Consider the following 11,873-nt stretch of genomic DNA (forward strand, 5'->3'; position numbering starts at 1 on the left):
GCAGTAACGGAGCTTGGTCACCTCCTAGAGCTTTTCATATGTTCTGCATCAGGCATATAAAGTCGAATTTTCTGCGAAAATTCAAGGCACTGTACCTCCAAAAATTGGTCGTCAACATTGGTAACCATTTACTAAATTTAAGTAACTTATTAACAGAAATAACCTTCAATATTTGTTTCACTTGTTGCTATCCTCTAGGATATTCGAGGACGGTGCGGGAGTACGAAGTACGTTACCAGCAATTACGGGAACGGGGGGAAGCGTATACAAACTGGTTAAACCGAATTCCTCGCGAACAGTACGCATTGGCATTTGATGGTGGATATCGATGGGTCACATGACGACGAATCTAGTGGAATGCATCAATTCAGTGTTGAAGGGTGCACGCAATCTTCCCATTACTGCTCTTGTCAAGGCAACATTCTACAGGCTAAACGAGCTGTTCACCAGAAGAGCGGAGGCAGAAGCGCGGATTAATGCTGGCCATGTGTTCTCCGAAGTCGTGACCTCGAAGTTGCATGCAAACCAACTTGCATCAGGAAACATTCAGGTCAGTTGCTTTGACCGGCAGAATGAGGTCTTTGAGGTGCGTGAGATGCCAAGCAGACTGGAGTTTGCAGTCGATCTACGTGGCTTTTGATGTGACTGTGATGAGTTCCAGGTGGACCGGATCCCCTGCAGACATGTGTTCGCATGTTGTGCCAACCAGTGACTGGATTGGAAACTGTATGTGCATGATGTGTATAAGATGGACCAAGTTCGGCGGGTGTACCGAGCAAGATTTAGGCTACTAGGTAACCCGACGACATGGCCTGCGTACAACGGTCCTCGCTTCGTACCGAATCCGTATTTGAGACGAGTCTCGAAAGGGCGCCCCAGGATGACGCGCTTCTTGAATGAGATGGACATGCGAATGTTACGTCGTCCTAGGCGATGTACGCTATGTGGAGCTGAGGGACACAGTCGTAGTAGATGCCGTCAGTCAGCTGGTACAAATGCCGACGGTGCTCAGTAGGTTCACATTATGGTAGGTGTAGAGCGGCACTAGTATGGCATGGGTTGTCCATTTGAGGTAACTTGACCTGATATGTGTAACATTGTATAAAATCACTCGAAATCTCACCACTATGTTACATTGTATAACGGTTTTAATTTGTTTTTATTTTAAAACAGTTTTTATTTTTGAGTTTTTATAATTTATTTGGTAGTTTATATCTATTATTTTAATGTATACCACATGTATGTATTAAAAAATAAAACGGATACGTATCACAAAAATATATTATAATTTGCGTACTTGTTGAACCGGCCGGTCCGGTTCACAGGTTTTCTGATTGAACCGGCCGGTCCGGTTCACAAGTTTTCTAATTGAACTAGTCGGTCCGGTTCATATTTTTTCTGATTGAACTGGCATGTTCGGTTCACAGGTTTTCTAATTGAACCGGCTAGTCCGGTTCACAGGTATTCTGATTGAACCAGCCGGTCCAGTTCACAGGTTTTCTAATTGAACCGGCCGGTCCGGTCCAATTTTTACATCAGTACGTATACGATACCTGTAGCTTGTTATAATATGATCTCAATTGTCCAACTGAGGTATATTGACATGATATCTATAGCAATATACTCAGATTTTATGAAACCTTAATACATAGTCCAGATCAATAATAATACCTGAATAGGGTCATTAATGCATAAATACTCTAAACATACAATAGAAATCTTACCATAGTCCATCTCAGTAATTCATAATGTCCAACATATGCAAATTAGTCTAAACACAGTCCAGGTGATTAATACTTAAATAAATAATTTACACCACAACTACTTTCTCATGGCCCACTTCACATCCTTGACAAAATTCTTGCATTTCTTGGCCGCCTTTTTGAAGACAGATAGAGTGTAGCGACTAGTGCTGCGACGTGGTGGATCAATCCTCAGATTGTAACCTTTGGAGGTTTCATCCGGAGTGCGTGCCTGACTTGTATACAATTTATAAAAAATAATTAAATGTAGTACATCAGGTAATCAAAGCAAGACATATACCACATATCATTTACTAAAAATCAAACATAGATGCCAATTATGAACAAAAAATAAATAAGTAATCGAACATGTAAAGTAAAATACAAAACATAATACCATCATTACGAGATTCCTCATACTCATCGAACTCCTCTATTTCATCATCCTCATGATCGTCCTCGTCATCCGGGTCATCTACTAGATACGCATCGGTCTCTTTCTCGAGTGTGTTAGCATTTTTCTCAATCAGTCCCATGGAAACACGGTTAGGGTTCTGACTAAAAAAAGCTTCGCGTCCACCGTCACTCCTACTAGAGTCAACCGACACAAACCCCCCAGAAGCAACCGATGAGGTATGGCCCGGGTACCTCGCATCCAATGAATACCTACCTGCCATGAACTCAGGCTGATGTCCATATTGTGATAGTCCAGGATCTGCAGACATCAACCCAAGCAACTGGCTAAAAGAACCTCCTTCTCCTGTTTCAAACTGTGAGGTTCCCCAATATTGTTGACTTATTGAAACTGATGGGGGGAACTGTGACTGAGGTACATACTGGCTTGAGGACTGAGGTTGTTCTTCTGGAATCGGGTTTGGAGGTAATATATGCGGCGAATGTGGCTCTTGTCCTTCATTGTCATCATCCATATCCTGACTACCCTCATCGGTATCCTGATTATCCTCATCCAAATCCTGATCACCCTCATCCATATCCTGATCACCTTCATCATTATCTTGACCCACAAGATTTGACAAGTTCAAGTGGTCCCCATATTTTGATCGGTACCAATGCATGTAACTATCTAGTAGATGATATGAAGGCATGGGAAGCTCAGATAGAACGTAGTTATACTTGTTTGACCAATGCATCACCCAAATTGAATGACTCGGTGCCGTGGCCCAATTAAGATTCTTGGGACCAGTCAGGGTTTCTCCATGCGCCTTGTCTAGATTCCGCTCCTGACTAGGTAGTCCCTGAACAAAACCAAACTGTCGCCTAAACCTATCGGTAGCATGCCACTCGATACATTCAAATGATACCAACGGAACTGTAGCACTCCAGACAACCGACTGCATGTAGATTTCAGGAGGAATGATGTTCGGATCCACGCGATCCACAACATAAGCAACCCAAACAAATTGGAAAAAATAAAGGAACCTCATGATCACAATCCACAATGCCAATTACAATAACAATGCTGTATAATTATGTCTCAGACCCTAAACCGAAAACTAATACTTCTTTAATTAAAACACACCTGCCCTTCCTGAAGTTCGTCAAATGCCTTCCTAAAGTGAGCTAACTTCAGATATCTATATCGTCGGTCACCACGCTCCCAGTTCCGCCACCTAATATGATATATTCAATTACCTCAACTAGCATTAACTGAATCTTAAATATCAAGATACGGGTACATTGTAACAAATTATTACCTGTTTGCTAGCGGAAAACTTCAGGGTTCCCTAGGTAGTGGCGATAGATATGGCAGCCTGATCCAAGCCCAACAGCGTAGAAGTGTTAGTGGACCATCTATTTCCTTGCAGTTAAAACGAGATGCCCGGCATAATGCCCTGTAGAGGTGTGCTAGGCATACCGCTCCCCAACTATACTGACCAATACTAACAAAATCATGTAGCAAGGGTAGAAATTTCCAATGCACACCTGCCCCAGACTTATCCCCAAACAAGATCGTCCCGATCAGCAACATAATATGGCACCTCACATACCTCTGTATACTGATATCATCAGTCAACTCTAAATTTTCTTTTAGATCCCGCAGCCAGGTAAGTTTTATGCAACTACCTCTACAATCCGACTTACGCGGTGCAACTCCAAATTGAATCAAACACTCCGCCTTCAACGCTTCAAAACTGCTCATTGTCATCCCTGTGACTGGAAGACCATCCGTGGAAAGACCAAGAGTTAGAGCCACATCTTCAAGAGTCACGGCACATTCACCAATGGGAAGGTGAAACGTATGTGTTTCCGGGTGCCAACGTTCAACTAGAGCATTCACCAATGCTTTCTGACACTGCACTACCCCAATCTGCGATGCATGATAGAAACCGGTAAGTCGTAAAAGGTCCTCCGCCCTATTGTTGTACCGATCCGGAGGAACTGGGTGATTACAAGTCAACATTCTTAATTTCTGCAAAAAAGATAACAAATTCATAGTCAGCTCATTAACAATTACTATATGACTATCATGAATCATTTTACTAAATCCTTTTAACTCTAATTATCCTTACTTCTAAAATTAATTATTAAGCCTTAATTTTATTCACAACTAACAACTAATGAAAATAATTATCAATGCAAAAATTCTTAATCAAAATTCTGAAGTTACAATATCTACCATAATATGTTATAGTAATTACTGATTTATTATCATTGAAACATTATTTCCTCAACTATCAAAAAATATTATTAACCGGTATCCTTCATTTTTGTTACAACGGTAAGAACAACTAACTTGCTAATAATGATGATTAGAACTAACAAAATTTAAATATCCTCATGATAAAAAGTACCGTGCTTTAGTAAAAATAATTCCACTAATCATTCAGTAAGCACTAACAATTTCTCATAATAACAATAATGTTTAACTTCATCCGTAACATTTATAGTAAAAAAATTTTAAAAATTTTTAGAAAATTTTAAAAAATTTACACGGTTTTTTCCAATTATAATAATAATAAAATTTAATAAAAAATTACAAAAAATGTTACATTCTCTAGAGTAAAAATCCGTCCCTATCCGCCTCGTTGCCACCCCTAACTCTAACGTTGTTATTAAAAGTCTCTCGCAATATAAGAATCAAGTTTTTTGCTGCAAAAACTAGTTAATTAACCCAATAGATGTGATACACTTTATGTACATCATATGTGTACCTTTTACCTATTAGTTGGCCCATAAATAATTTTTTTTTTATGTTTTTTTGAAATATGATATGTTTTGGTAATCTCTATCCAATTTTTTTAGTGACAATAGAAGTCTGCAATAATGACTCTAATTTCAATTTGAGATATTTTTATATTATTATATTTAAACATAATTAATAAATAAAATTTTTTTTAAGATATTTAAATATAAAATTATTTTTTATTTTTTTATAAAATTTTAAAATAAAAAATAATTTAAACAAAAAAATTTAAAAATTCACCCAAACAAATCCTATAAACTGTGGTTATGTTTGATTCATAGTTCAACCTCTATAATCTTTAAATATTTTATTTAACTCATTTATCATAGGAAAAAAAAAAGAAAAATAATACAAGCAATGAACAGAAGCATCTATTGATAAGAATAATATAACTTCCAAAATATTGTAATATAAGATAACTAATACAAAAAAATTAAAGAATTCCATGATAAATTACATAGTTAGAACTAATTGATGTTCATCAACCTATAAAAAAACTTTAACTCATAATCCCATCTACAATATTCACACGAGTCAATAACAATATCATCGTCGTCATCATCATGTAGTGTCCATCGTCCTTTTTTCACTCTCCATCCTTTGCATGTGTTTTTGAAGGGACACAAAGGTAAGTTTTTATTTAGCCTACTAATAACCATTCCATTGTTTTTCCATGTTATTATTCTAACGAATTCTTCTACATTTTTTCTTGTTTTTATAACACACTTAGACTCTCTCAAAAAACGTAAATGCTGTAATCCTAATTCGATCAACTTTTCTTGTCTTGATGAACACAACAAGATCATGCCGTACACATATTTTGCTTCTTTATGACCCTCTTTAGCCGCCATATCCAAAAGTCTAAGACCTTCTGCGTTCTCATTCCCTAAGTATTCTCGCAACCCTTCTCTATACAAGCTCTCTGTGTTTTGATTCTCCTTGCAACGCTTCAAGAATGATAATTCTTTATCATTGGAAGACCTTGGGATGAAAGAGAGTTTGTCCAGAGAGACTCGTCGATAAACATAGTTGTCTTCCGCAGCTTCAAGAAGATCCTTGCAACTCTTCTTCACGTTGTGGAGGTCAATGAATGAATGAGAGGCTACACTTGCAACTATCTCTACTAATAATTCTTTCGGGAGCGATTTTATGGTTGAAGAAGAGGATGATCCACTCTTCTTCTTAAACGTTGATCTTTGCATGTTCTTGTTTATGCTCCTCATTGTTTTGAAATTGTGTGTTTTGAAGTTTGTGTTGTGTTCTATTTATAGTAGATGATGTGATTATTATTCTTAAAAATTAACGTAATAATTTATTTAAAGATAGAATGGTTTTAAAAATTAAAAAGATTTAGATAGATTTGATAAATTAAGAAAGATTCTTTACAATATTATGCAAAATAAAAAAAGTGATTCTTCTTTGTGTTAATTAAAGATATCAAATTATATTTATGAAAGCAATATGATACGTCAGATTAGTTAAGGGAGAAAGGGGTTTAATATTAATTATCATTTTTTTTTATCTTTACCACACATATTTTCAAAATTCATCCAATAAAACCCTAATTTCTTCCCGTGTAAACTTACTACATGCCCCGCTCTATCCACAGAGCCACCACCACCTACTCCACTCTTCTCTGGTCTTCGCCGTCGCCGTTGCCGTCCAGCTCAGTTCTCGCTGCCGATCTCTGCCCATCACCCTCGTTCTTAGCTCCTCTCTCCCCGTCGTTCATTCGCAGTATCCCTCTTCTCTCTTCGAGTCGTTCGTTATCAGCCTCAGTACGCCGTCGTTCTCTCTGCCGTCGTCGTGGCACCCGCGGGCATGGTCGTTCTCACTCCTCAGCGGCGTCATCCTTAGCAGGCAACGAGCGATGGCGTGGATCTCAGCGAGTTGAGCGTCGTCGTCAGCACCGTGGTGCTCCCTCTCCCCCTTCATCCTCCACTTCCAGAGTTCCAATGCAGTCTCAGCCTCAGGTATAAATTTGCTCCATTGATTTCATTTTTTTTGTTCCCTTTATGTTCTTGTTGTATGAATCTGCTTCATTGAACTCATTCAAAAACTTTTCTGTTCTACGTATTTTTTGTTAAGGTTTGTTATATGAATTTGTTTCATTGACTTCATTCAATTGTTTTTTTTGTTCTGTTTATTTGGTTGTTTGAATTTTTTTTTTTTTGGGTTTTGTTTATGAGGGTTAAAAAATTTGGAATTTGTTTTTATGAGAATTATTTCAATTCTGTGTGTATGGTTCTGTTCATGATGTTCTAGTTCTATTTTTGGTCTATTTTTATTTGTTACTACTGAAACGGATAACAGTTGAAAGTAAGAATCAATAGCACCTTTTCTCTTTCTTCTATTGCTTCAGTTTTACGCAGAGAATATGGGATTTTAGATGTTTTCTATAAGGGTTCTTTGTGCTGTAACAAAACTTAACTTATTACTTGAGATTAGTTTACTTGTCAAGCAGATCAAGTCCTGGTGTAGAAGTTAAAATTCATTTCACTTCCTGTAAAGTATATTAGATGTACCTCTCTACTGTTAAGGATGCCAAATTCTTCTGTTTGCATCAGAAAATAAATGTTAATATGTTTTATTCAAAATCTAAACTAGTGATTTTGATGTCTTGTGTTTCTTCCTGGCTATGCTTGCAGGAAACTTCATCTGCTTATTATATATTGCAGCAGTATACTGCCTCTGGAGGGCAGAAGTTGCAGAACTCAATAAGAAATGCATATGCAATGTGAAGGGTGAGGATGGTAGCTTCCGAGTTTGAAACTGCAACTAGAGTAGTGAAAAACCGGAATGCCTCTAGGTGCGTGGAGTCCGGTGGATTTGTGCTCTGGCAGATGAAACAAAAATGGGCATTCTGTGGTAACCCTTTTCAGGTTTGGGGAGATGGCTATGAGCCATACCAAAACAAAAATGGAAGAGGCGTGGACAATTGAAGAGGTTGCATTCAATGTCCCAGGTCTCTCAGTAGATTGCTTCATTTCCCCAGTAGATTTGAGGACAGGTTCTGTCAGTTAAGCATTGGAGAAATCTCATAATTGCAGTGTTGATAATATGATTTGGAAGATGGAAATCTAACAATGCGGTTAGGAACATCATCAATTCAGGCCAATTGTTAATAGCAGTCACTAGTTTTTTTTACTACTAACGTCTAGAATTTGATGTACACATCATATCTTTTCTAATATATATGAATTTCGTTTGTATTTTGATGCTGTTTGTTATTACTTCTCAGAAAATGAAATGTACACACTCCATTGATTATCAATTCAAGAAGTTTATGCATTGTTCACAATAATCATAAATGACTTGCTTACAAGCCCATATGGTATTAGTGTATTAGCATGTTGCCGGAATCTTTGTTTAGTTAATTTTATAGAAAGATGAAGGCTTTTTTATATAAATAAATAATAAAAATATATTATTTACCAAAATACGCACGGATAAAAATTATTCCAAAAATACGCAGGACCAATTCAGGGTGGGCGACGGCGAAATGGAGATTCACTTCAAATCGTGTCCAACGGCCACGAAATGGAGCTAACATCTTCAGAATGCGTGCAGTTCCCCCATTTTGCTCCTGACATGCACGAAATGCCCAATCCAACCCTGGCGCCAATGAGTTGGGCAACATCAGGGGTAGCACCAGCGAGTTGGTGACAAAGGAAATTTGTGTAAGTTGATCTGTGTTGTTTTCTTTGAAGAAAAAAAAAACTAACATGAGTAGGGTATACAGAGCAAATCATAATGTATTTTTATTATTTATTTATATAAAAAAGTCTAAAGATAAAACTACAGAAAAGTGAAAACTCTCTATTGGACATGCATGCTTTTTTAATAATATAACGAAAAATGAAATTATGCACATTGTAACGTACATAAGAATTAAGACTAAGAGGGTGTTGTTTCTTTTTAGTAATTACTGAGGTAGAAGCTGTCATAAGGGAACTGGGAATTGATAATCCATTGAAGTGTTAAATCAATAAGGGGCTAAATAGGCATCTTGATCTTGAAAACCAACCATTTCAACATCTTGGTTATCTTTGCATCGGTGAAATAAGTGGTAATCCCTCTCCTTTAATCCCTTTTATTTATTTATTTATTTTGTTACTTTTTTGGTGCATAATGAGCATTGAGCAGTCTTACTTAAATTTATGGGAAAGCATAGTCTTTCTAATTTAACAATTGATCTATAAAAACATTTGTCTTCACTTGAAATATATATAGCAACTCAGGTCCAATATTTCTTTTGTATACATAATACATGCAAAAACACATGAATGGAATTTCAATACAACTTATTTTTCAAAAATGAAAATGATACATTGACAAACAAATTAAAGATGCCCAATAGCAAATTGGCTTGGTTTAACTTCATCAAGAATTTAGGTTTGTTTAGTTTACAACATTCAGAATGCAGTAAGAAAAGCAGAGCACTGAGAGAGCATAGTTTTCACTTTTATGGCAGCCATACTCAAAATGCTAACAAAGGATCATTGGACATCTTTGTTGCTTCAATTTTTGGCTTCAGCTTCAAGTGTTAATCTGACACCATCTTTGAATGAAACAGGATGAATTTTTAGTGTTTGAACTAATCTAGTGATATCATTGATATGTCAGATGGGGACTTCACGCCTCTATTAACCTGAAAAACAAGTATGCTCGGTTCATGAAACAGAATCAGAATATATTAGTATGAAATTTGATTATCAGATAGCATTAAGGAGGTTAATATTTTCTCATATACACATATAATGTCAATAAACAATTACTAATTACATCAGAAAATTGTGATAAAATGAAGCAGATTACATACCGATGAGGCAGACACTGATTTGATTTTTGAGGTGCCATAGCCTCTAAACTGCGCAACAGCCTCAGCCATTTGAACATGTAATAACCTATAAGGTCCGCCAGCATTGAGTAACAATTGTATTTGCTTACCTTCTATGACAACAAATCAGAAAAGTAGAAATCATGCAAAATTAGTTTAAAAAGAATGAGAGCATTTAAAAAGGGCTAAAAGAAAATGGAAGTACCAAAGGAAATCATTATTTACAGAAGAAATTTTGTATTTACATGTAACTCAGTTATAATATATGAATAATTTTCATAGATAAGAGAGTTTCTTTGCAACCAATTTACAAGACCTGATGGCACGTTAATAGCATGTGCAATATCTGGATCAGTTTCGCAAGAAGCACAAGCCAATTAAAACAGAAGGACAAAGGACAGAAAAATCAAGTAAATAATCAGGTAAAGTAGGGGTGCACATGGGTCGGGTGAAGCCGGGTTTGATGTGACCCAGACCCGACCCGAAATACGGTCTATTTATTAGACCCGAACCCGACCCAAGACCCGATGAAACCAATACACTTTCGGGCCACAATTATACCGGGTGAAAACCAGGCCGTTAACATTACATTACGTTGATATCTTCTTGTAAGTTAGCATGTAAAAATATCCAAATTTCCAAGACTCCAACCATTCAAAACATGGTAAAATTCACTTAGAAAAATATAACAAGAACCAACCCTTCTTCAAAATTAAAGCATAACCACAATCAATACTAAAGTATAACCACAATCAATACTAATATTGTCTAATAATATCTAATATTTAAATCAATACAAATAACACAATATTATGCATTAGTATAAAGTCTTATGCATTCTAAACATAAAACATTAACTTATAGTCTTATAATAACTAATAACACAAAATATTAAGATTTACAATACTTAAATTCCATATAAGAATAGTCATGATCCATCACTAATAACACAAAATATTAATTGTGTATGATGACCAGGTCACCGGGCCGACTTCGGGTGACCCGAGCTATGGCCCGGACCCGACCCGAAATAATGGTCGGGTCTATTTTTGAGACCCTTACCCGGCCCTAAACCCGATGAAATCACACCAAATTAGCCCCAAAAGTGTTCGGGACCGGGCCGGGCCGGGTCTGTGCACTCCTAAGGTAAAGTATGGTTCCAAGGGGGTTGTCCCTTCCAAGGTACTCAAAAGTCAATTAACTAATGGCAATTTGTGAGAATAAATTGATTTGAAGATAAATGATAATGAAGAGATGAGTTTATTTGAGCAAAATCAATCGCATCTACAAACAAACAAAGCAAAAGCGAAATATTAAAGCAAATTGTTTGGCTTCATCATCTTTAACCTTTAACTTTACCCTACTCTATCTCTACAATATGCTCAATGCTGCTTTTATTTTCATCCCAAATTCAAAACACCAACCTTTAGCAGACCCTGTTTCCACTTTATGCAATGTATGAGAACCCCCAAAGTTACAATCCAAAGAAAAAAACATGTGAAAAGAAACAAACAAATTCTCACTCCATTTTCCACTCCACCATTCCTCAAGAACAACAAATCTCAAACCAGCAAACACAAACATCAGCTTATCATCATTGCAAAAATGGAAATATTATCACAATTGTGGACACTGTTAGGGTTACTCACCGTTCTGCAAAATGTGCTTCCATCTCAGATTCTCTCTCTGCTTCACTCTCTATACGAATCAGCGCAAGATCTGCTATCTCCTTACGCATACGTTGAGATACTTGAGTTCAACGGCTACTGAGGCGTCGACCTCAACGACCTCTGCCGCCACGTGCACCTCTACCTGAACGCAGTCGCGTCTGCCTCCCCCGCCGCCTCGTGCCGCCGCGTGGCAGGTATAACGTAGCAGTGAAGTTGAACCTGGTGCGGATGAAACGAATCACACGACTTCGGTGGAATGAGAAAAAACGACGAGAATCGCAAGAATTTGGATGAAATCGAGAAATTGAATAGAGACATGGAGGTACCTGGTGCGGAAGATGGAAGAGGAAGAAGCGGCAGGGTGGTCGCTGGTCTTCCATGAAGGTGTTGATAGTTTTTTTTGCTGAGGAGTTCTT

The 11,873-nt window shown here is 37.1% G+C and overlaps 2 protein-coding genes and 1 long non-coding RNA gene across 3 annotated transcripts in view; all 3 read left to right on the top strand.

The window, feature by feature from the left end:
- Positions 1-1,015, top strand: part of LOC107647572 — a 4,662-nt gene extending 3,647 nt beyond the window's left edge. Inside the window, exons 4-6 of the mRNA XM_016351640.1 lie at positions 199-298; positions 430-550; positions 749-1,015. Of these exons, the coding sequence (XP_016207126.1) occupies positions 199-298; positions 430-550; positions 749-1,015 (488 nt within the window). The remainder of the gene's footprint in view (positions 1-198; positions 299-429; positions 551-748) is intronic.
- On the top strand, positions 6,479-8,251 carry LOC107648477. The gene is made up of 2 exons (XM_016352326.2): positions 6,479-6,920; positions 7,596-8,251. The coding sequence occupies exons 1-2, from the start codon at positions 6,537-6,539 to the stop codon at positions 7,686-7,688; spliced, it is 477 nt and encodes a 158-aa protein (XP_016207812.1). The 5' UTR covers positions 6,479-6,536; the 3' UTR covers positions 7,689-8,251.
- LOC110263576 lies at positions 9,908-11,295 on the top strand. The gene is made up of 2 exons (XR_002349400.1): positions 9,908-10,209; positions 10,934-11,295. It is a non-coding gene; the product is annotated as an uncharacterized LOC110263576 (long non-coding RNA).

Source organism: Arachis ipaensis, chromosome B06, assembly GCF_000816755.2.
Source record: "Arachis ipaensis cultivar K30076 chromosome B06, Araip1.1, whole genome shotgun sequence".
In the NCBI taxonomy this organism is placed as follows: Eukaryota; Viridiplantae; Streptophyta; class Magnoliopsida; order Fabales; family Fabaceae; genus Arachis; species Arachis ipaensis.